The sequence below is a fragment of the Octopus sinensis genome, linkage group LG4, assembly GCF_006345805.1.
Source record: "Octopus sinensis linkage group LG4, ASM634580v1, whole genome shotgun sequence".
Classification (NCBI taxonomy): Eukaryota; Metazoa; Mollusca; class Cephalopoda; order Octopoda; family Octopodidae; genus Octopus; species Octopus sinensis.
The window spans coordinates 51139461-51166602 of NC_043000.1; the positions used below are offsets into that span (position 1 = coordinate 51139461).

General features: G+C 30.8%; 1 protein-coding gene across 12 annotated transcripts in view; it reads left to right on the forward strand.

Moving 5' to 3' along the window:
- LOC115210389 (bone morphogenetic protein 1) overlaps positions 1 to 27142 on the forward strand; it is a 2987986-nt gene that overhangs the window by 2225831 nt on the left and 735013 nt on the right. For all 12 annotated transcript variants that reach the window (XM_029778966.2, XM_029778967.2, XM_029778971.2 and 9 more), the window contains one exon: positions 22926 to 23106. In XM_029778966.2, the coding sequence (XP_029634826.1) occupies positions 22926 to 23106 (181 nt within the window). The remainder of the gene's footprint in view (positions 1 to 22925; positions 23107 to 27142) is intronic.

A 27142-nucleotide genomic window follows, 5' to 3' on the forward strand; every position in this document is an offset into this window, starting at 1 on the left:
GGATTTCAAACCTTGGAATATCATAAAATCCGTCTTCTATCAATTCAGTGTAACACAGAAATTATTTTAAAATTTGACAAAAGTTTTGGCAAATTCCTGGTGCATAAAATAAACCCATAAATCCCTAACAAAGTACAAAGTGCATAAACTAAACAGGCAATCATAGCTTCCAGAATCCAATTGAACAACTTTGTCACAAAGAAAAATTGTCACGAAAAACTGGTGGGTAAAATTATCTGTTTATAAAGTTTGCCAGGGTGTAGCCAATTTGTCATAGTTTCACAGTTTTGGCTAATAACTATAGCATACATATACATATGTGTATACACATGCACTCTGACGCACACAGATGTGCACAACCAAATAGACAATAAGAACACACCTCTGATAACAGACAAAGCAATGAAAAAATTTTAGGAAAAATAAATAAGTAAATGAGTGGAAATTGAACTGCTGAGTGTGTTAATTAATAAGGCATAAAAACTGAATGACTCTCCCCAGACACAATAAAATATGATTCAACATACAAATTCACATAAAAAATCTTGTAAGCCAAATACAAAATCAATACATATATATATATATATATATATATATAGAGAGAGAGAGAGCTATGCAATTATTCATATATGTTGTGGTTTACTTGGAGTAATGTTATTTCTGTATAAATATGTAAATATTATGAAAGTTACATAACAATGTAAAATTAGAAAAAATCCATTTTCCAAATTATGGTTTCAAAAACTACTTAGTTTGAACTGGACATACTGAAATTAAAAGTAAACTGTAACTCTGTAACACCTCCAATACCATTGTCATGTCTTGAGAATCCCAGTATAGCAGAGCCTAATGATGCAATAAACGGAGGACAGGTGACATGCTTATGGTAATTGATTGCAGATATCTAGCAAATTTGATATATAAGTTTGAAACATTATTATGTAAGACTTTCATAGAAACTGTATCTTCTGTATTCTTGTAGCTATTGAAATGTCTTTCAAGAGAATGTGCTATATTCATATGTTTTCTAGGGAATGTATGTATGTGTGTGTGAGTAATTGGACAATAGTACTAACTACATAAAACTTACTGTATTTTATGTATCTAGAGGAGTTTGTTATGTAAGCTCTGCAGCATCTGTCATCATTTCCACTCGGTTAGTTTGCCCGTATGTATTTTCTTCTGAGATCACAAGTCTGGTCTTTGAACAGCTAGATTCGTGGGGAAGGTCCTCGTAAACAACTTCTGCACTTGTCACCACATAATGCATCTAATTGCATCATTGACAGATTCACGTGAGTGCAAGATCAGGATAGGGGAGACCAAAATGTAACAAAAATAATCATATTGTAAAATTTATAATAGCCTAATGGAGAGTGATACATTAAAGCTCACATTTTCTTTTGAAAGTGCAGATGAGAAAATCTCAGAAATAATTGCAGAATTTACAGTTGTTATAATTGGCTATAATTCTCATTAATACCCATAATTATCTTAGTCATTGACTGAGAAATAAATTAGGTTTTGTATTCTGTAACAAAAAATTCTGTGTATTCTCACTCTGAATGGATGACAAAATTTCAGATATTGTTTCAACAAACATTTTGCTATTTCTACATTTAACCCCACTTACGAAGCACATACATTTTAGATGAATTCATATATATGAATGCAAGTACTTGAAACTGCTTAGCAACAATATAATAATGTTGTCTCTGGCAAGGAGACTAGCACCTATTCTGTTTGCAAGGTAGTCTGGAATAAATATTTCAGATATGAATGCTATTACTTTACTCCATTGAAAAGATCAACATTTAGCTCAAGTGCACAAGTGTAACCTCTTAGATTGATTTAGATGTATATTTTTGTATGTGTAGCAGAATTACTAATATTAATCAGATAAAGAATTATGGGTATCTTAATGTTGTATTAGATATGTGTTTTAAGAAATTGGTTAAAATTGGATTTGTGTGTTTGTACTATGTATGTGAACATCACCATTTTGTTACCATCTGTCTTTAAATTTCTTTAAAATATTTCTAAGAATAAATACATGAGCAAATAACAAACACACACTTCCATATATATATGCATGCTCTTGCACATATGCACATACACACACACACACACACATGTAATAAGGGACTTTTGCCATGCAGACACGTATAAAAAAATTTATCTTATTTATTTAGAATCAGTAATATCTTAGTGTTTATTGAGATTAGCATTTTCGACCATGCCATTTATCTGATTACCATTCTGTTTCAAAGTAATTACTCTAAAGTAGATAGGAAAATATTCTCTCTAAATAAGGAATGACTTATTTGATGCGGATTATTTGTTTGTGTTAGGTTTTTGAAATGATGAATTCAGTTTTCCCTCTTCTCCTTCAGTTCTTGAAGTGACACATTTCAGAGTTATAAATAATGTTGGTTTTATGCATGTTTAATCACGTGTGTATAGGTATTATTTATTTGCATGTTTATGTATGTACACACACATGCGCGCACATATGCACACACACTCTCTTTCTCTCTCTCTTACAAATTGCTTACTGTTGTCACAATGATTAATATACATGAATACATATACATTTGCACAAAAATATGTAACACTAAAATATGTACATGTGTTCACTTTGGAAATCAGTTAACATATTTTGAACTAGTGAGAGTTGACAGTAAAAACAATATGAAAAATATATTCCTTCTTCCACTTAAATACTTTCATAAGTTGCTTCCTATTTTATATGATTTAAAAAACCTAAAATACTTGTAGAAATGCATTTAGTTTTATGGACAGATTAAAGATGTTAGGGAAATAGTTGAGTGATAAATATTTTCTACAAGGGAGATATGAAACTGTTAGATGTGAAATCTATCCCTCAGTTTCTCTGAAATGTTACTAAAGAACAAATACTCATAAATGAATGCAGAAATAACAAACACACATGCCATTGCTGGTGTTTGTTAGTACTGGTTTAATACAGGAACTTTTGAAGTGAAGTAGACCCAGTCTATAAGAAGAGTAAAAATGGGCATGTTAAATAAAAAAATTGAGTTTATAGATGATGTCATTTTTCTTGCAATAAATTCAATACCATAAATGAAGTACAAATGATGCTTTATTGGCTACAGGTAAAAACATATGTAGGGATGGAATTCCACAGGGTCAAAGTCTGGGAAAGAAGGATTCAATGAAGCAGGTAATGTAAGACTTAGAGGATGCAAAAACAGGTGGTAAATCATTAGTGAAAAATTATTATCATTATTATTAAATATTTACAGATGGAAATTGGTTTGGTTTCTACATTTACAATCACTTGCTACTAGTGTATACCAAAAGCAATTTTACTAACAAGAAATATGTAGTTTTTCTGTTTATGTCTCTCTTCTACTTTAGAATGAAATAAATATTAATTCTAGAAGCAATTAAAATCTAAATCAATATTTTGTTTAGATATCAAGCAACAGAAAATTTTAAAAGTTACATAAATTCTCAATATTTTTGGGACTTACAAAAAAAAGAAGAAACTAAAAATATTTCTTAAATGTATGTATATGAATTGGTGTCTGTGTGTGAAGAAAGTATAGTAAACAAATAAGTGAGAAAGAGTGAGAAACACACACGCACACACACACACACACACTGGTATTTATCACATGTCCAGACTAAATGTTTTTACTGCTACAAGTAAATACCACTGAAAATAGTACTTCATTAAATACAAGTTTCTAGATGCTGTTCTCCTCACCAGCTATATAACCCAATAGCTAATTTTAAAAATCTGTATGTTCAATAAATAATTGTTGGTTTTTGTTATTTATGCTTATATAATTCTATAAATATATCGCTATTTAATATGCATGAGCGAAAAAATATTTTCTCATTTCTGCTCCTGTAACATTATGAGAATTTCAATAATCTTATCAGGTAGAACAGAAGATTATAAAATGAAAGAGTTAATGATTTAGTAGTTGGTTATTGTAGGCTACTATTGTAATAAATATAGTCTTGCAGAGTTGTTAATATGCCTGTAGCTATTCTTCATACATTTTGCATTAAAAAGCCATCTCAGACATTATATTTTTGACCTTAAGCAAACAATGTTACTTATTTCCTACAACCCGATTAGCTGGAGAATAATTACAAGTCGTATGCTGCTAGTTCTTGAAAACACAGCCTATTGTCAGAATATCTATGCCAAGACAAATATGAATATCTAAATTCATAATCATAACCACTTCATTGAGGCAAATAACATAGTGAAATAAAAAAAATGTACCTAACCATTCATTTATTTGTTAATGCCACAAATTTGCAAGATCAAATTTGATTAATGTAAAAATTAATTGAAAATCTGTGTATGCAAAGCACATTTTGAAAATATCTTTAATAACTTTAATAGGCACAGGAGTGGCTGTGTGGTAAGTAGCTTGTTTATCAACCACATAGTTCCGGGTCCAGTCCCACTGTGTGGCACCTTGGGCCAACCGAAGCCTTGTGAGTGGATTTGGTAGACGGAAACTGAAAGAAGCCCGTTGTATACATGTATATATATATGTGTGTGTATGTTTGTGTGTCTGTTTGTCTCCCAACATCGCTTGACAATTGATGCTGGTGTGTTTCCATCCCCATAACTTAGCGGTTTGGCAAAAGAGACCAATAAAATAAGTACTAGGCTTACAAAGAATAAGTCCTGGGGTTGATCTGCTTGACGAAAGGCAGTGCTCCAGCATGGCCACAGTCAAATGACTGAAACAAGTAAAAGAGTAACTGGTGAAGTTAGCATATAATGATCAGTCGTAAACATAAAAGGGGATATTTAAGTCTTTAAAAAACACACAATCCTGTGAACGCCTTACTGCCATTTAGTTACAAACTTTCAGCAACTCTAAATTTCAATTAACCTAACTTTAAATGCTACTTCAGGTTATGCCATTGTAATTCTCCATATTAAGGGGTAAAGACCCCTTTCAGTCATGAATGACTGTGGGATTGCACTTAGAAAGTTTCCCTTGAGGCGCAAGTCTGGGCAAGGTTGTTTCATGGAAGACCAGCATAACAATCTCTCGTCTCCTTTTACATATGTGCAAGAGCATGCATTTATTTATATGTGTATGTATAAAAATCTTTTAGCAACTCAAAATTTCAACTACCTAACTTTAAATGCTACTTCAGGTTATGCCATTGTGATTCTCCATATTAAAGAGTAAAGAACCTCTTTGGTCATGAATTGCACCTAAAAAGTTGCCCTCCAAGTCCAGGCAAGGTTGTTTTATAAAAGACCAGCAATTGCCAATGAATACCAGCCTCTACCGATATTATCTAAGGGAAAGGCAATGGCGGATACAGCTTGGCACCAGTGACATTGTAACTTATTTCTTCAGCTGAGTGAACAGGAGCAACATGAAATAAAATGTTATGCTCAAGAACACAACACACAACCTGATTCAAGAATTGAACTCACTACCTCGTGATTGTGAACCTGACGTTCTAACCATTGAGCCATGCACCTTCATATTACATTTAGTATATAATGAACTTGTTCTCAGATGTCATTTGTTTAAAACAAAAATGGTTGCTCTGTACAATAATCTCACATTTATGTATATTACATACCTACTTTCCATGGAAATATAAATCTGTACATTTCAACATAGCAGTGTATCTACCAAGAAACCTACTAACATAGCTAATTGATATTTACATACATTAAAGTGAATGTCAATATATTCACATTATGTATTAACACACTGACAGTATTTACTCAAATTCCTTTATAAACATTTATTCATTCCTATAGTCATATATCAAATGTCATTGTCCAAGTTTTTGTGCTAGCCTGAGATGAGTATAACTATGTATTGCCATTGCCATTCTGTAAAGACTGCTAAGGAAAGGCATTTATATGCTATACACATATGGTTTATAAGATTAACTAAATACTTAAATAATATATTGGTGCATTATAAAGTAACTTCATAATTTTATTGTATCATGTAAGGATAAAATTAAAATTTTTTTTTTAGATAGCTGCAATGTTTTCTTCCTTTTCATCCTACACTTTTTTTTCACTTTAAAGTGTTTAAGAGATTTTCTGTTTAATAATATCCTCCATATAAGGGAATAATGTTTTATACCTTTTTATGGAAATAAAATATTATTGATATATGTGTGACTCAAAAGATTTACACTGTCCCGTGGAATAAAAATTCTCATTTTGTCACAAATATAATAATAATGCAAAGAATATTTAAATATCCGTTAAATCATCACTTTGCTTTAAAAAGAAATAAACTATATTTTATTTTTTTAAATATTTTATTCAGCTTGAAAGTAATTTGAATGTTAGTTGATACTATAAATCTTATATGTACAGGATTTCATAATTTCATATGACTTTGAAAAGAGGTCTGGATTCTATATTTTTTATATTGTGTTTATACTCTCAATATTTCTCTATTTCTTGATATATCTTGCCCTTCTAGTGAAATATTCTCAGATTTATAACTCAAATATTGATAAAAGCATTTCATCAAGTTTGAAGTTTATCGATTTTTCCCATGTTTATGAGTTGGCATTTAATTTATTGAAATGAATAAGACTTCTGATACAGCAATATATAATGCTAATTTGAAAAGATAGATTCATAAAACGATAGCCTTCATGTCATATTGGAGGTATAAGTACAACTATTTTTTCAAGTGATCATTGTAACTACTTTTATGGATAGAAGCTGAAGACATGTTTGATAAAGTAATTTACATACACCTTAGTGCCTGCATGTGCGTGTAAAATATAAAGCAATGTTATACGTATTAGTTTGTTTTGTAAAATATTTGTTATAATTGCCCATACAAACACATTTTGGTGTAATAAAATCCATTCAAACATTAAATTGGGAAATAGTAGTATCCAGTAACACATGCATGAAAATTCTTTTATACTTACATGTGTAGCTAATGAGGCAGAAGAGAATCTTAGATAAATGCTTGGTTAACCTAAACTCTTGATCTATTTCTGGTTTAGAGAGAAATACAGCAATTTAGTCAACACTATTTCACTTCATCATTCAAGAAGAATTAAATAACTAATAATTTAACCAGTTACCTACTCATTGTTAAGGCCTGAATGATGCTATTGGCCCATCACAACCTGAAAGGCTTCTAATAAATTACTTAGAGTTGGAGTGATTTCTTTTGATATTCTTAATCAGTTTATGAAATTACTTTTATAAAAATTAACGTTTTCTAAATTGCATAATGCAGGATTTTTCAATACTTATTTGTTACTAAGGTAATATTTTGAAAACCAGTAAAATGGTTAGATGGAATTTAGCTTTGTTGGCATTTATTTTGGATGACAAAAAAATTTTTCTTGAGCAAGTGGTCCTTTGTAAAGTAATTCTTATGAATTAAAGTTTGGAAACAAAGAAAAGAATTTTTTTGAAGGATTTCATAAAAATCATATAGTTCTTCACAAAGTTAGTCGAATGAAGCAGCCATGTCAACAAATCTGTTTTGAATTTGATGGTTTTTGTAAACTGTTCTTTTTTTTTTAATTGATCACATTTAATCGTGCTTATTCATACTGCTAAACACAGAAGTGATTAAATTATATGGGTGTCAAACATGGGTCAAGTTTATACTTGTTCATTAATTTCTTTATGGTAACCAATGTTTGACTTGCACATTTATGTTAGTTTTCCAATCAAACCACCCATTCTTTGAATTCCATACACGTCTATCTCCTTTCCCTCCTATCTTATTTTTCCCTAAATTGAAGACAATATTTCATGGCTTAATTAATGGCACATGTTTAAACTAAGATCAGCCATTCATAGTCACTATGGATGGGTGCAAGGCAGCAATTAAGGTGAAGACAATGGCCATATAAAAAGAACTGAAAAGAAAATAGAAAATCAAAAGACAGTTATTTAAAAGTGGCATGAAATAAATAAACTTAAAATAAGATGTTATATAAACAAATTAATTGACATTGGACTATGGAGTTTGAATTTCTATTCCATATTGAATTATTTATTTACATATTTTTGGCAAGAAATATGCACACATATTTTATAAAAAAAAATCCTTGCAATACTTGGCATCTAGTAGAAAGGCAGTATCTAATGTTCATCTAAAGTTCATTTAATCATTCATATATTTAATGTGAGAATTTTGCCTTTATTACTACCAAGTTTCACATTGATAATATAATGAGTTGATGATGAGTTTTATAATTAGCTCATTTGATGATTATATTTCCTAAGACAGATTAATGCAAATTTACTCATAATTGTGGCACATTTTGTTTGAAAGGCTATGTTAAAAGCTTGGCTTAATCAAATATTACTGCTATATATCCTCATCATAGTTACCATCAGTACACTCATAATAGCCATTAATATCCTCTTGCTATCTATAATTTTTTCAGTATGTGTTTTACTTTGATGCAGTGAACAGTTTATTTCTCCCTGCACCTTTATTCTTGGTCAACTTATCTGTGAAACCTAACAATTTGCCCAAATCTTCCTTTAGAAATCTATCAACTCATGGATGTTTTTCAAATATCACATCATGTCCATGTATACTTAAAAGTTCACACCAATAGGCATTGATCAGTACTATTCAGGTTCAGCCACATTACCAACTGATATTTAGCTTTTGTTTGTGTGTAAACATTGCACATTCAACTGCTAATACTCTGCTCGTTCATTCTCAATCGCTATCACATATTCGAATCCATCAACATGTTTCAGATGATTATCAAGTATACCTCATTCAGCTGCTCTTTTCTTAAGAGAAGATAACATCTTATTATGAATCAACTATGCAATCACTAGATTGGCACCTTTGTAAATTGAGTATATTACCTAACATTATGTGTCACTTATAGGGAAACAATTTTAGTAGCTCACTTCTTGAAGTCTAATACCCTGATTTGTAACTGTGATATAGTACACTGTATTTGCCAAATTATTTAAACATGCCATTAGATAGTGTCTCACTATTAAATTAGTTAGAAATGTTTCTAACTATTTTATAACCATATTACTCAACCAATTTGAAAAACGTTTTATCTTTCCGCACGTGTACTATGAAGGCATATAAAAATATATATGGATGTGTATGAATTTTGTGTGGTTCTGTGGTTGGATAATCTTGTATCAATTTTAAATTCATCCAGGGTTCTCTCCAAATTTTGTTTGTGAATATTAGGCACATATGATTAAAACAAAACAAAATTTAAGGTTTTTGATATCAATTAATTATTGTTCATTCACTCATTCCCTTTGTTTTCACCTAAAATCAGTTATTAACATTAGATGTTGAATGCTAAAATTTAGTGATATTACTTGATGCGATTGAACATGGTGCATAAATGATTAACAAATTATGCAGCAAAATTTTTCAACAAGGTAGATTAATAAACTAGAATATTGTTTGTGAAACTTATTCTTACCTAATATCAATATTTATTGAAATAGGTATTTTTTGAGAAGCATTTCTTTTACCAAAGAAATAGATAATATTTATTAAAGACCATCATTAATGTGTAGAATCAGGGTTATGTTATTAATAGGTTTGCTAAGAACTACATGGGTTTGGTCTGAACCTACAATATTTCAAAAAATCTATTAAAGCCTTGTTTATGTAAAGTGTCACAAGTGAAATTTGGTGAATGGAAACTCTGTATGTATGTGTGTGATATATACATAAATGTATTAATAAATTGGATGCATCAGATAAAAATCTCTTGGCAAAACTTTACATACATTGGCTCCATTATTCCCTTGTCTCTTGAACCTGTTGTTTCTTCTTAGATTGCACTAACAACTCAGGTGTTCCTCTGTGTCATCTCCTTTAATATCCAATACTATGCAGATAATACCATGCTTCATTCTTCCATAATTGTTTCATTCAAGCATCATCCACGTATGTCCTAGATTCATTATATTAAATCTGCTCTGATCCATTGAACAGAAAGTGTTTTGTACTGAGGTATCATCAGTATAGTAGTGGGCATTGGAATGGTGATGGTCACTATATATATATATATATAGCAACAGTCATCACACTGCATCCTCTCTAAATATGATCAAAATATTCCTAGAACATTCAAGGTCATTAGACATACTAGACTTGGCCACCATGAAGTATCTCACCTTGTGAACACACTTAACAAAATTTTCAATATATAAAAAGGAAACAAAATCGCAAAGTCTGGCCTTCCTCTTCAAATTCCCAAAGTAATTCCTCAACGACTTCTGAGCCTCTGTTATGCTGAGGTGAAACTCACTATGCAATATTGGTCCCATATTTGGGACAGTGCTGCTACTGCTACACATGTAAGTATCCTAAAAGGTTATTCAGTTAATTGGCATGAAGTCACTCACTGACATACTCCAAACTCTAAGTATCTCAGCTCTCTGCCTTTTCTACATTACTAGAGTGGCCTCTGCAGTTGACCAGTCCCACATGGCCACCATTACCCAGGCGCCTAATTCACTGGTCTCTTTTATGTCTCTCAGGTTTACATTCAACAATATATTCAGTCCTTCTACCCAAGGCATTAACTCAGTGCAACTCCATTCCTGCACATTTTTTCATGCTGTCAATAAAGCAATAAAAGATTAATACCTGTTAGATATTTTTTAATTTTCTGAATTTCTCAAGTATTTAAACAAAATTTAAAGAAATATTTTACAATAAAAAATATATTGAAATTAAGACAATTATATTTGATTTCTGGAATTATTTCGATAACTGGAAAAGTTCCAACATCAATCTCTACATATGCATTCCCTCTTCACCGAATTTCACTTAGCAAGACAGTCTATTGGAATTTTAATCTTCAATTTTGTTCTGAAATAAACACCAAAAATTGTCTTTAAAATATGAAAGCTTAGTTAATGAAATAAAGGTAAAAAATAGAATTACAAATAAAACTTAAATCTATTCTTTTTTCTTAAAAAAATAGATATTTTTCTTTTTTTTTTGTATATTTTCAACCCAAACCAGTATAATATCTTTCTAAACAAAAATCTAGATTTACTCACTGAGTGTGTGAATTTCAAAGAGAATGCTTCTCTCGTGATTAATTTCGCTTAATTGCTTTCGGAATTTCAAATTCTTATTCAATTTTAGTTATTTTAATTGAAATAGAAATTCCAAAGCAGTTATTGATTTGTGAAAGAGCTCCCTCTCCACGTTTTCCTTTTAATCATTGCTTGCTTGCTCATCATTGGTTTTATTCAGTAACTTTCATTTATCACACACAATACCTTGCTTTCGAAACATGTTTCCCTTCATGCAAATTGTGCATCCAGTAACATCTTTGAGAATAACTGATACACTCTAGGGAAGCATATGGCATTAAGCCTGGTATTCTTTGATCCAAATAAAAATAAACATTCGTAATTATTCAGTTAAAATGTTTCTCTCTTCAGACAGACTCACATGCTCTTTCTTTTTCTATAAAATGTTCTTTCTATATCAAGTTACGAAAATAAGAAGACAATGGATTAATCTTGTTTTAATAAGGATGATTAGTAATGATATTAATTCCAGTAATAATGGTTAACTTGGACGCATCACCACAAATAATAGTAACAATGCTCTCATAATACCACCATTGTCTTTATTATTGCTATCATCACTACCCTCACAATCCTCTATCATTTACTTTGTTAGAACCACATCTATCTAACAAAATATTTTTATTTAGATAAAAGATTCTACCAGTATAAATCTGAATCTATTTGTAATTCAGTTTATTATTATTATTATTATTATTATTATTATTATTATTATCATTATTATTATTATTATTATTATTATTCCTGTCGTTTATGTTCACACAGCAATGTTTTATGGAAATGAGTGTTGAGAATATTTGACTGGGACAGCTGTTATGAGAGAAAAAAAAGAAACAAAAAAGCCTCTTCACTAGAGCTTAATGTGAAAATGAAAGGTTGATATTGAAAATACAGAAATGTTCCTTTAAACAAATGTTTCATTTGACTGTCTCTAATTCAAGTAAGCAATGCCACCAAAAACACAAGTAAGAACTTGATTTGAAAGCTTCAGTGAATACTATGTTATGTGGATTAAGTAAAATACTATAATCATTCAAGAAATAGTGTTCTCAATGTATTGGTAGCAACTTGTACGGCATTGATGTTTTTCATATTGACATCTGGTGTAATAAATTCAGCTTCTTATATCATAGTGCAGATGGCAGGATATCAAATAAGGTTAGCTTCTTTCATAACATTTTTGAATTCAACTCTTGCCAGGAGGGAATTCCATTAATCTTTCCATGATTAATATGGAATGGTTATGATTATGATTTCTCTCCCAACAAAATGGATCTTATATCTGATCAAAAGAAAACAAAATTAATTCTGATATTCATTTTATGAGACTCTTTGAATGTGATGTATATTATGTTCTATTCCAAAGCAAGGAGTGCTGAAATCAGTAAGATTCCTATCTTAGAGGCCTTGAAATTTAATATAAGGATATGATATGCTTTTTTTTCTTTTCTTTTAAGTGGAAAAGAGGTTCCAAAGAAAAGAAAAGTTTTATCTTAATTCTAAAATATAATAGATTATCTGTGCTTTAAATGTTTCTTTATTTCTATTCTTAAAATTGCCTTGTTGAAATTTGTAGTGGTTTGAAAGTATTTACTTGCCATAACTGGTAACATTAAAGCATTCTCAGAAGAGATCTTCAGAATAAAGAGTCTGAAATTAATGAGCAACAACCATTAGTGAATGTAACTGCATAGTATTACTAGCATAGTTCAATGGTGAAACTAAAGCTTTAAGAAGATATTATTGTAAAGTTCAACCTCAAAAGTGAATGAGGGGAAGCAATCAATATTTTGAATATCTTAGATAATGTTCTATACTAAAATACAATAATGCTATTGAAGGGCTGAATAAGAACTAGTGCCTTAAGAATGAAAGAAATGTTTGCTTTGATGTGTTATATATTCACTCTGATAGGATGAAAGGGAAGAATGTGCACTGTGTCTTTCCAAAATTGATCTAATAAAAACATTAGTTCTAATCAAAGGAATATAAAATAATTAATACCAACCAATAAATTTAAATTGAGATATTAATCTCATTATTGATCATAGTGTTACACATTTATTATTAACAACTACCCATAGTTAGTATTTATTAATTAGATATAGGCTGGAATATTTTAAATATAGTTCCTTGTATCATGAGATAATATTAATGAGTATGTTTTACATAAATGATGTTATATTACCTACTGAAGTATTAGGTATTAGAAATAGAGAATGTTTTTAAACATTGTCTCTAGTTTGCCATTTTTAACTCCATGAAGTCTGTGACAGAAAATGAAATTAAGTAGAAATCATATGTTAGACAGCTTTGATATAGTATCATTGATAATGTTGATCGTTTGTATGAGAGGCTAATGAAATATGTTTAAATCTACTTTTCATTGTAATCAGTCAGAAGATAGATATTGGGTAATGTTTATATAAACTATGGGAAATAAAAATTCATTAATTTCCAATTTGAGTTGACAATGACATAGTGAATATAAGTGTTGATTGAGTTGATTGTTAAGTTTTGTAGTGTACTTGGTGGTCTTAAGTTCTCTCTTTGGCTCAGTTAATCTGTAAATACTGTAGTTCAAATGGAATGAGCAAGGAGAATTGCAAATTTGAGAATAACTAATACAACAATATTCTACCTTCAAATACTAAATAAAGGGCCCAGATTGAATGTCTGTGAAAATTACTGAACATAACAGTTACTTAAAAGACCAATAGATACACTTGCCAAGTTGGTGTGTCTGTAATAACCAGAATGAGAACTCTCATGCAAATCTTTTAGAGAGTTTATATTTAAAGCATTTGAAACATTACCAAACATATATACCAATGTGCACATAACATTTTTTCAGCTCTTGGTATAATGTTCATATTTGGCTGTTGCATGAGCATGTTTCAAGTGACAAATCGTTATGGTAAAAATTATATACAAATGTATGTGGTAAAGTAATTTGAAAGAAGTTTTTAAAGCTGTGTTAACATGACAAAAGTAGTAGAGTGTGGTAATGTTTTGGACAGGGTCACTTGTGTGAGAAAATACTGGGAGAATGAAATAGTCTTGTAGGTACTGCTTTAGAAAGCTGGTTAATGTCTGCTCTGATAATGAAGTATGGATATTCAATATAGTTGCAATTGTAATATTTTCTCTTAAAGACCAGTACCTATGTTACTTTCAGTGTGTGTTCAATGTTTAAATTCAACTTCCTGAATATAAATTTCCAGATTTTACTGGTCATGACTTAGATAATAACTATCTCCTTTACAGTATTATTTCTATTGTTAGTGTGGCAGTAAAAAGCTGAAAAGCTAAAAGCCTACTCAACAGACAATATTTTTATAGCTATTTCAATATAGAGCATAGTTTTAAAAAAATCTTTTATAAAATAATGAGAATGTGTATTATATTAAGCAAGAATTAAATGCTTTCCCCCAAAATACTTTAGGTTAAGGGAAAATATTGACTTCAGAATAGTAATTTCAAAACACTGAAGGGTGGGCCCATTAATTTAAAGATAGTTATTGAAGTGCTTTCTTTTAAACAAATTTCAACAAGAAAAATATTCAAAACAATTAGAAAATTAGACGATAATACTCTGAGAATATTAATTACATTTAAATGACCTATTACACTATCAAGATATTTGTCAAAGAAAATGTCCTCAGCAACTTACATTAATAAAAGCCTGGTAATATTGAGCAGTTTCCATGATAAATGTTCATTGGATTTCAAAGTACATTTATGATACTAGAGATGCAGCTTTGGAAGACTGGTTCAGATTGTTGGCGCAGAGACCACAATTTGGGATGTGTCTTGTAAAAATCACTGTGCTTAAGCAGTCTACTTAAGTGAAACCTTGTACTTACATGGCAACCAGTTTGATAGCTTACAGGACAAAGATCAAATTATATCAAAACTGATTTAGTCATATCAAGTTTCTGTTGGTTACATTTGTATAACAAATGATCTATATAAGTCAAAGAAATCATGTCATTGGATTCAGATCTGCTTCTGTCAAGAATGGTGTGGTTTCTATCTCTTACTTTGCTATATCGGAAAGGAAACTACACACAGATAGAAACATGAGCAATAATAATATTTGATTCTGAGTGACAGTTATGCATGCATAAATATTTTATCAACTCAAAAGCAATAAAAGTTTAAGCCATTCTTTTCAGGAATCAAACCAACAAATCTAAAGCATGTATTATAGTATTGATGAGGCTAATTTGAAAATAAAGTGTCACAAGTTTCTTGAGATTTCTTAAATTAATAAATAACAAAAGTTCATTTCTCAAAATAGAACCATATTTATATTTACCCTCTTCATCTTCTCTCCGTCTGCAGATTTAATTCCCTGATGGGAGGTACTGATTGATTTTAGTTAAATGTTTACCAAAAGCTGTAACTTGATTGCTGTTAAGTTCTGCTTCAACTATGTTGATTTTAGAAATTCACCAGAGGTTAGATATTTCTGAAACAATTGTTATCACTGCAATATTTCCCAGAGACCTCTGCTATCATACATAGCTGGATTAATGAACCTTAGAATGTGAAAAATCTCTATTTAACCAATCAGGTAGCTCTCTCCTGGGGCAACATTTTGGACATGTGCCAGAAATGCAAACATGTTCAACACAATATCAACAAAGTAATGCTTGTACTAGAGAAAGGAAGAAGAAATTTCTGCATTGGCTTTAGAGATAATCAACTTAATGAGAATAAAGCCTAGCATGAGAACTTAAGTGAAAATTACAAACATAATTTTTTGAAATATGATGTATGCGTCTCTTAATATTTAGATAATTCTCACAAAAATTTTGCTAACATATCACTGGGTTTTTTCATTCAATTTTACATTATATTTGCCAGATTTTTAATTCTCTCTCAAATGCATTTTGTAAATGTACAAACATATGCATTGTTAGTTCATTAATATTAGCATCACAGTATTCATTTTAATGTTTATCCATTAAATGATATCAACAATAAATTCTGTTACGAATTATAATGTGTGTTTGTGTTTGCATTAGGTCAGGAATTTTATTTTTTAGTACATTGTACAGGATCCTAACCTCGTCCAATCCTTCATATTTTGTGACTGTGTAAAAGCTAACATCACTTTTCAACACAGTTCCTGTGGTCATGATTTAATTAATCTAATGAGTCATTAATATAATTCTCACTTGTAGCACTCAATATGAATACAAGTATTCAATTTACAGCATTTCATATTATATTCAAATGCATTATGGAAAAGTGTATAAGAAACAAATTAAACATGATGCATTGCTTACACATTTTTTGAATGAGCTTATAATGCATGTGTCACTATCCATCACATATGGTTCTTACTGAGTGAGGAAATAATTAAATATTGTAATAAAAAAAAAAGTCATCTGAATTTGTGGTACTAACAGAGTTTAGGGAATAAAAGATTTGCTGATGTTGGCATGTAATGAAATTAATGATTTTAGTTAAAGTTGTATAACAAAAGTAATTTATAGGGATTTGGCGGTGATGACTATGAAGCAGAAAAGAAAAAAGTATTCAGGTTTACATGATGGTTACTGCTGCGACATAGAGAAGCATTATATTGCTTACACATCATTCGTGAAACCTGTTGGTTCACTGTCATTGAAACACCTGCATGTTAGAAATTAATTGATATTAGTAAGAGATCAGGAAACAGCTTGCTTGTGCAGGTGTGATCACTTGGAAATGCCACATACCAGTTGTCAGGAGGTTTCAGGTGTCATTGGGAGAGATCGTGATTTGTTTTGGAGCATTTAGTGCACATTCTCTATGTTTAGTCATAAAAACATACTTTATGGATCAAATCTGATCTAGTAGTACTAAAATATGAAAATATGATAATGTTTTACCAATTTCTACATGCATTTCAAGGTATAAACCATGCCAGTGATGCTATAATGTAATTTCAATTCATCTCATCTTTGATTCATTTTCAGTTTAATTCTTAACACAAAAGAACAACTAAAATTATCATTATTATAGCATGTCTTTTTATATTATATAGGTTTGGTTAGTTTAGTCACTATACTCTTTTACTTGTTTCAGTCATTTGACTATGGCCATGCTGGAGCACCACATTTAGTCGAGCAAATTCACCCCAAGACTTATTCTTTGTAAGCCTAGTACTTATTCTATCAGTCTCTTTTGCCGAATTGCTAAGTTACAGGAGTGTAAACACACCAGCATCGGTTGTCAAGCGATGTTGTGGGGGACAAACACAGACACACATATAAATGATGGGCTTCTTTCAGTTTCAGTCTACCAAATCCACTCACAAGGCTTTGGTTGGCCTGAGGCTGTAGTAGAAGACACTTGCCCAAGGTGCCACACAGTGGGACTGAACCCCGGAACCATGTGGTTCATAAGCAAGCTACTTACCACACAGCCACTCCTACGCCTATAGCATAGTATAGTATAGAATCAATTAAGATTTTCATTTTCTATAGAAAGAATTACATTTTAAGGACCCATTTTATTGGCAGTGTCCATCACATCTTTGTTTTCTTTCTCTCATTCCTGAATTAGTCGACAAGATGCCTTTGCAAATGAGTGTAGTAATGTCCTTTCTAACATGACTTGGCAAGTCATCAGTATCTTGCTAGTGTTTACTGTTAATAAAGCAACTACAGACTTCTAGATTTGATTGGGATTTAATGGCAGTCAGCCAATATACTCTAACAAGCTCTCTGAAATTAATTTAGGCAATGATCTGGAATCTTTTCGTACTTCTAAATGAATTACTTTGATTAAAATGGAGTAAACCCCTACTTTGATACTTTCAGGAAATTTATCTTCATAAAAGTTCTTTATAATCTTTTAAAGTTAGAGATAGAAGGAGTAATGTTGGTATTGGTGTGTTTTGACTTTGTTTGTGTGTGTGTATGTGAGATGTATCCTTATATGCATCTGTATATATATGTACATATATGCATATGTATGCAGATATTTAAGGGACTTTTAGAAGGTTGGGCAAATGGCCCAACCTTCTAAATTCTTTTGCAGGGCTTAGAAAAACTGAAGAACGACTGCAATAAGTGTGTGAATCTGAGAGGGGATCATAATTAACTGATCCTCCTGTATTTTCTTTTGGCCAAAGCCAGGAACTTTTCAGCATCCTCTCATATATATATATATATATATATATATACACACACACACACACACACACACCACACACACACACATATATATATATATATATATATATACATATATATATATATACACACACACACACACACACATATATATATATATATATATATATATATATATATATATATATATATATTATATATATATATATATATATATATATATACATTTACGTATATATGTGTATGTATACACACACATATCTATATATCATTATCATTTAACATGGAGGACTTAATAGGGTCTGCTTTGGCATGGTTTCTATTGCCAGATGTCTTTCCCAGAGCCATCTACTTTACAAAGTGTAACTGTTTTTGATTTTTTGTTTTTCTCTTTTGAGTCCAGAACTAATGAATGTTATAATATGCAAAGATAAGGGCTCAAAATAGTTCCTGTAAATTGAGTGGGAACAGAAAAGAGATTGGATTTTAGGTGATGCAATGATCAGGGTGGAGAAGAAACCAGCAGAACAGATATTGGGAATGCAAAACTTTACAGTTCCATTGTTTGGTAGAATGAGCCTAAGCCGTTGGTCATCTATTGAAAAGTAGCATGTTGCCAAATTGAAATTTGACATTCAACTGGAGCCCACTTGCTTTTTTGTTTTTGTTTTGGTGAAAGTAAATTATTTTTCTTCAGTCTTGAAGCTAGAAGTGTGTTCAGGACCAGTTGAAAGTTCAGTAGAATTGTCATCCCTGTCCACTTCATCGTTTAAGGAACGTAGTCGATCAGTTTGGAAAAATGAATGGACTTTGATTGATTCATCGTATTAAAATGGTCAGCATACTGAATAAAGATTTGGAAAGACAGTTTTGCATTTGTTCTTTGTAAAAAACCCAGTTGTATTGTTACTTCAGAATGTAGTCGTATGATGATTGCTCTGCTCTTGTCATATTATGGTCAAGGCAAAAATATCGATCATCTCTTTTAATTTAAGCATCTCTTTTAATTTATATAGTCTGTGTGAATGAACACTCAGATTGAATGTATTGCTCTTTACTTATCTCCGTGACCTATATGACTAATAAAACATATCTGCTACACTTCCATAAGATCCAGTGAAATGGTTTGTCACTGTTTATTATAAAAGTACATGGAACATAGCAAGAAAGATCTGTCTGGCTTTCCTCATTCATAATGATTTGAGAAAATATTCTGAATATACAATATTATGTAAAATTAAATGGTCTTATCTCAAAACTATATAAACACACACATGCACATGTGTGCGTGTGCGCACACACACACATACACACACACGTGCAGACATGAAGCTATATACAATGATGACACTTTGGAAATCAGCATTGAAAAGGCTTTCTGGTCCATATCAAATCATCACTGATGGAAATTGATTGTTGACAAGTGTTAGTAACTGACTCAGTTTTTTCAGCAATAGTATTAACAATGTGTTAAATGAAAGCATAATATTTGGCACCTTATTATAAGAAAACAATACTATTTAATAACAGCAAAAAATGATGACGTTGATGAAATAGATATGATTAATTATATAAATTATTAACATTTCATCATTAAGCAATCATGTACAGAAAATAAGTAATTTAATATAACCTATAATTCACCACTAATTTAGCCAGATTAAAACGTAGCATTTGTAGTGCAGTGTTCTTACTCTGTCTGTTGTCATATTTTCTTTCTTCAATCCTGCTCATTTAGCAATGGTACTTTTCCATTTGTGTGCAACTTGTCATGTATATCATTTCACCATTTCAGTACTCCTCTGCATTTTCACACTTTTCGACCACACATTTTTTCTTCTGTGTGTGTGATGCTCTCACCTGAAGTTACATAAAATTGTTTATTCAAAGAAATATCTTACAGTGGAATTCTTCTACTCCAAAAAGTGTATCATTTAAAGTTGTCCCTGCCATTCTTCTGATCAAGTGCATCTTAACTCTATTGATTTTTGTAAGCCCTACCAGTGTTATCAGATGTGTAATTTGATCTAAAGCATTTAAAATTTTGCATCAATTTTCTGTGGTTATACAATATAAGTATTTGTGTGTGTATATGCATTAAATCTCCATCTCCTTCTATGAGTCTCTCTTTGTTTCTCTTTGTCTCTTTCTCTCTCACATATACATTATCTAACTATCTCTTTCTTGAAGTATATAATCATATAGGTGCAGGTATGGCTGTGTGGTTATGAAGTTCACTTGCCAATTATGTGGTTACATGTTCACTCCCAAGATACTGCACTTTGGCAAAATGTGTTCTTATATTGCCTCAGGCTGATCCTGGAAATAAGATTTGGTTGATGGAATAACTATGAAAAGGCTTATTGTGTGTGTGTGTGTGTGTATGTTTGTGTGCATATTCACTTGTTCAATGCTTAAAAGTGGTGCCGTTATTTATGTCGTGTTAGTTCATGTCCTAGTTTAGTAGTTCAACAAAGAAATTAATAAAATATATACTAAACTAAAATAAATTCTTAGTTTGAAATGTGTTTGACTAAACTCCTGAAGACAGTGCCCCAGGATGGCTGCAGTACAAGGATTAGCCAATAGAAAAATGAAAGAATACATTTTCTCTCTTTTACAGTCTCTGCTTCTTGAAAGTTTTTCCCAGTTACTTAGACTCCCACACACTAATCTCTTTGCATATAGGACTCTAACTGGCTATAATTTTGGTTCAGTTTTAGAAATCATCTAATTCTAAATGTTGTATTTAGCAAAAGATATAATCAGAAAATCAAATTTAGGTTTTAAAGAAGCTACATCACACAAATTTTCATTCAATTTTATTTCCCTTCACCTTCAACATTTAAAACTGGTCTTTTATGGTAAAATACAGGACTTTTCCCCCAAGTGAATAAAAATTAATAGTTTTATGTTATTGAGTTAGTATTTAGTAACATATAATGTGACTATTTATGCTAAGCATTTCAAACCAATTGTTTCAATGGGAAGCTGATCATATATTTGGGAGATTTATAATTGTGATGATTGAAATAAAATTTATGCAAATTCTCCTAAATATAGTTCTAGTATGGCTGCTTTAAGCTATTGCAATACTAATGACAGGAGAAGAATAAACTGGAATAATTAAATCATGATTTGATTTTAAATAAGTATATTTCAATAATTTAGCGAAATATTTACTCATACCACTTGAGTTTAGGTTATTGGTTATTGAATAATTTTAGAGAAAACAAAGCATATGAAATGGAATAAATGCACGTGTCTGTGTAACACTCATGCAAGTATATTTTGCATATGTGTTAATATACAGGCAGTTATAGTCATGCAAGTGCATACACAGAAAAATTCATAAGTGAAGCACTTTCAAATGTGCAGGCATAGATACACAACATGCAATTTCTATAATATATACAAGGAATCACATTGACAGAACAAAAATAATAGCTAGTGTGAAATGGTCACTGAAGCTCAGCATATATAAGCTTCCCAGTTGCTTTCCAGAATATAAAAGTAGCTAATAAATTATATTTACAATTCTCTTCTGAGTTACTAACCAGCAAACTTTTACAGTTTATACATAACAATACATTTAGTAGAACAATTTATAAAATTATTAACCATTATAAATGGTGTTCTAATTCAAAAGTATTCCATAGAGACTTGTCGTTGTAAAACTTCATGCTTGAATACCAGTGATTTATTAATTAATTTAAAAATAAAAATGATTATAGAAATGTCTTTAGCTTTTAAAAATTATTTTGTGTTTTTGTATGTATGTACGTGTGTGTGTGTATGTATATATGTGCATATGTATGTTTCAATTATGTGTGTCTGTATGTGAGTGCATGTTTGTGTGTATGCATATGTGTATACATGTGTATATAGTCATACACTCATTTATACACACATGTATACAAGTATATTTACATTTACATTGTGTGTGTGTTCCTTTATATATGTTTACTCTTACATAATACTCATGTATATGAATATATATCATAGCAAACTAAAAACTCTGAGTAGCAAATTTTAATACTTATATGAACTCAGTATGTGTATTATACTTTGTCTCACACTTTTAAAAGACAAAAGAAACAAATACATATATCTATCTATCTATCTATCTATCTATCTGTCTGTCTGTCTGTCTGTCTGTCTGTGTCTGTCTGTCTGTCTGTCTGTCTGTCTGTCTCTATGTATCAATCAATATATATACACACATACAGATATATGTATATATATATATGTGTGTGTGTATATATAAATATGTGTGTACACATATATATATACATATATATATATGCATATGTGTGTGTGTATATATATATATATATATACACACACACACATATATACATATATGTGTACACACACATATATATATGCATATATATATATATATATATATATATATATATATATATATACACACACACACACATATATATCCATATGTGTACACACATATATATGCATATAATATATATATACATGCACGCACATATATACTTGCATAAATACATACATATATATAAATATATATATATATATATATATATATGTATATATATATATGCCTCTGTAAGAATTTATGTATTCTAATGTAAATTTATTTTTAATGTTACACTTCAAACTATGGCTTAATGTGAATACATTTTAACTGTTACTTATAATGTTTCTTGCAGCATGCGAATGTGTGGTTTACCAGAGCTATGGTAATTCTAGAGGAAAATTCACTTCACCCAACTTCCCGGAGACATACCCTAGAAACATTAATTGCATTTTATATACCTTCATCGGTGACTTAGGAGAAATCATCGAACTATCATTTTTGGAGTTTGATTTAAAAATGCCAGGTCAAGACAGGTAAGAATTGAAATTTATGCATCTACTATATAAGTTCTAATTCAAATAAAATTGTCTTCATCTATATGTGTGTGTATGAGTGTGTGTATGTGCATTCATGTGTGTATACATATGATTTAGTATTCTATCATGATCTTGCTAATCTCATGTTAAAAGAGATAAAAAATATTTTTCATTTATTTGCTGATGTTCAGTTTTATATACATAATGAATAGACTATGAATTTTCTGCTAATATCTTTTCTGCTTTTAACTTAGATGTATTTTCATGTTTCTTTTCTTTATTGCCATAATGGAAAATGAATGTTTCTTAGCTTGCAGGATACTTAATTACTTTCTTATACACTCAAACACAAAACCAAAAGTTCAAAATTTTCCCTCATGCATTTTCTCATTTTTATATCTACATAATTACTGTCATATTATTATTATTATTACTTTTTTTTTTGTTTTGAAAACATATTTATGTATTAATGAAGCATTATAATTTAGATTTAGTTTCAGGCTGAATAATCTAAGGCACATGAGGTAGAGACCTATTGACAGTGCATAGTTTTCTTTGAAGCAAATGCAGCATGATTCGTGAGTGTGTGTGTATGAGAGAGACAGAGAGGGTAGTATATATGTGATTAAAGGCATATATTCATATATCTGTAATAGTTATGCGTGTATTGGTTGTTTGTGTACATATTTATGCAGCATTTTGCTTAAATGGGCATATATTTATACAGTTGTCTATAAGTCTTTGTGTGTATATGTGTATATAGGTATATATATTTGTATGTGTGTGTGTATAAATACAGATATAAATATAATTATATGCATATAAAATATATCCTCAGTGTATATATATAAGCAATTGCATACATGCAAACACATAGAAGTAAATATATTTAAATGGGTTTGCATATTTACACATGTTAAGCATGTGCTTTATTGTATAAATACATTTGGGAATTGTTTTTGATATGTATATACATATATTCAATTTTAAATTTGTTTGTTTCAGTGGAGCATTAAACATACAAAAATGTATAATACCTTGCTATTTGATACCCCTTTGTTTGATATATCAATAGCATCCACTTAACACCCATTATAATTTTAACAATGTTTTGAATCTGCTTCAATAGACAAACCCAGAATAATTCATTTTAACAATTATCAACAATGTCAATTGGTATTACATATTGATTGGAAGAGTCAAATTGCTGACAATTGTTCTACATTTGATGAAAACACATTATCAAACTTATTGGCAAGTTGTTACTACCATCATGCTCTCATCTAAGAAGTGACATATTTTGCCTTTGAGAGGTGTAAAAAGGAACAAAGACAGAAAGAGAGAGGGAGAGAGTGAAAGCAGCAATTCTTGATAAATTATCACTCAAAATAGAATTTCATGAGTGTAAATTTGTGTGTTGGTATGTGTCTTTATAATACCTGTGCATACATATGCATGCACTGATATGTGTATGTGTGTATGCAATTGTATATATGTATGCTTAGAATTATATATGGTTTTATTTAAGCAACTGTGTTTGATATGTACACACATTCTATTTAGTAAAAGTTACAGATCTTGTTACCAATATATTATCTACACTTTTATGTTGGGAAACATCTTCAGAATTCTCTCAATTAATTTCACTGTTGGAGTCATTCATTTCAGTTGTATGACATATGTATCACACTTAATTTCCAATAATGCTGTTATTGTTCTTTCTACTGAAAGACTTTGTTAAGAAATCAGCTCAAAATTTAGTTGTTTAAATAAAATCTAAAATTTAAATCTTTCCTTCCGTATATATTTCTTACATATATAATATGGATCAAGAGTATTTTTTTAACATGTTGACTATTTCCCCCGCTTAGAGACCATCAATTATAGTTTTCACTGCACTGTTCCACCATAGAATATTATTAATTGCTTTGAATTTACTAGTTTAATAACCATTTGACTGTTACTTCTAACTAGAATAATATTAATAACTCATGCAAGGTGGGGAGCTGATAGAATTGCAAGCACTCCGGGTGAAATGCTTAGTAGTATTTCACCTGATAAAATAAGTACCCAGTTAATCAGTAAGGATGTTGTAATCAACGTGCCCCCTTCCCCAAATTGCTGGCCTTGTGCCTAAATTTGGAACCAACTAATAAGTCATGTAAATGTTATTGATGATCCTGAAAGGAAGATCGTATCCCAGTCATTCAATCTGGTTTGGTGTGCTGTAAAGGTATCAAGAAGAAGCCACTGAAATTGTGCACATTCTTTCTTGCAGACCCCTGAAAGTCTATGCAGATCTTTTGATAGGAGCACTTGCGCAACACAAGCAACTTGTTTGTTAGTCTCAAAGCACTATGCTTGAGAATGTCTGAGAAATCCCTTTATTTGTTGTGTAAAATAATATAATTAAAACAAATCCAACAGGAAGATACACATTAGGTATTGATTGATTGATTGATTCTAGTTTCAGCTCATGAGCTGTGGCCATGCTGAGGCACCGCCATTTGGTGTTGCTACATGGTTTCACTTCACGAGTGCTTTTTAGCAACTGCCATTTGGTGCATGAGAGAGTTCGATGCAGCTGCCCTCATCTGCACCTCCTGCTGTGAAGTTGGTTCATCTGGGATACCTTACAAGAAGAGATCCATTTTCATTTTAAAGACATCTGCATCCACCCCATGCAGGTCTCTTAGGTTCTTCGGGAGGATATTGAAGAGCTGTGGACCTCAGAAGCCCAGGCTATCACAGTATCTTGTCCTACATCTTGATGGCAAATTTGGAGTCCTTGGCACCACGCAGTGGCGCCCAGTTCTGGCATTTGTGTAACTCTCAATGCCAAAGTTTGGGACAAGTCCTTCCAGGATTATTCATATTACATATTTTACATTCTTACCATTGATAGTATTTAAACATAACGCAAACTACTAAATTCCTTATCAGTTAACTAATCAATACTTTTATAAAATGCATAAGTATATTAACTGAATTTAACGTTAACATGGAGGTATGTTAAGATTTCATTTTTTTTATTTTACATGTAAGATAATATAGAGTAGAAAGCTCTATATAATATAGAGTGGGAGAAGCTTTTTAATAGCTGTTAGTGCAGTTGATTAGAATGTTTGCCAGTTACTGATTAGAGTCAAAATAACTAAAAAGAAATTTCCATTAGGATGCACTTCTGGAGAGAAATGTGTTTAGTACTGAGTAAAAGACATTATATAGAGTATATCATTTTATACAAGTTGTTGATCACTATAAGTTTGTCTGCCAAGCATTTGTTTGGTTGTTGTCCAAAAGATTTGTATGCATGCATGTGTGTGTGTGTGCACATATGTGCTTGCAAGCACTTGTGCATTCTCTCAGATATGTAAGCAGTATTTTTGTGTTAAGTGAAGAAAGGCTGTGTATTTGCTCTTATCTGATATTTTATGGTTGGAATTATTTGTTTAAAAAATATCTGTAAAGTAAGAGCTTAAAATGGAAAGCTAGAAATAATTTAACATGTTTATACAATGAAATGGTAGATTTACTAGGCACTTCTAGAAATATATCACACATTTAGCTTGTTGACATGCAAGGTTTGCAACACATTTATTGCACTTCAAAAGCAATTCAGTGTGATAGGTACAACATAACACCCAACAGATGAATTAGATGGCTCAAATCTGTTGCTCAAAATTTATGGAAAAATTTCAGAAAGATAGAAATTTTTGTATCACATCAACACAATGTGACAAGCTGGCAGAATTGTTTGTATACTGAGAAAAACAGTGGCATTTTGTTTATATTCTGAGTTGAAATTCTGCTGAGGTCAACTTTGCTTTTCATCCTTTCAGAGTTGGTAAGATAAGTACCAGCTGAGCACTGGGTTTGATGTACCATATTTTTATATGTATCTATCTATTTATCCGCTCAGTCGAAGTCGACTCTCGGTCAGTCGTTGGATCAGTGTCCTCCAGTCAGTTCTATCCTGGGCTGCTTCTTTCAGATTGGCTATGTCCATTCTGGTATCCCTCTTGATGGTGTC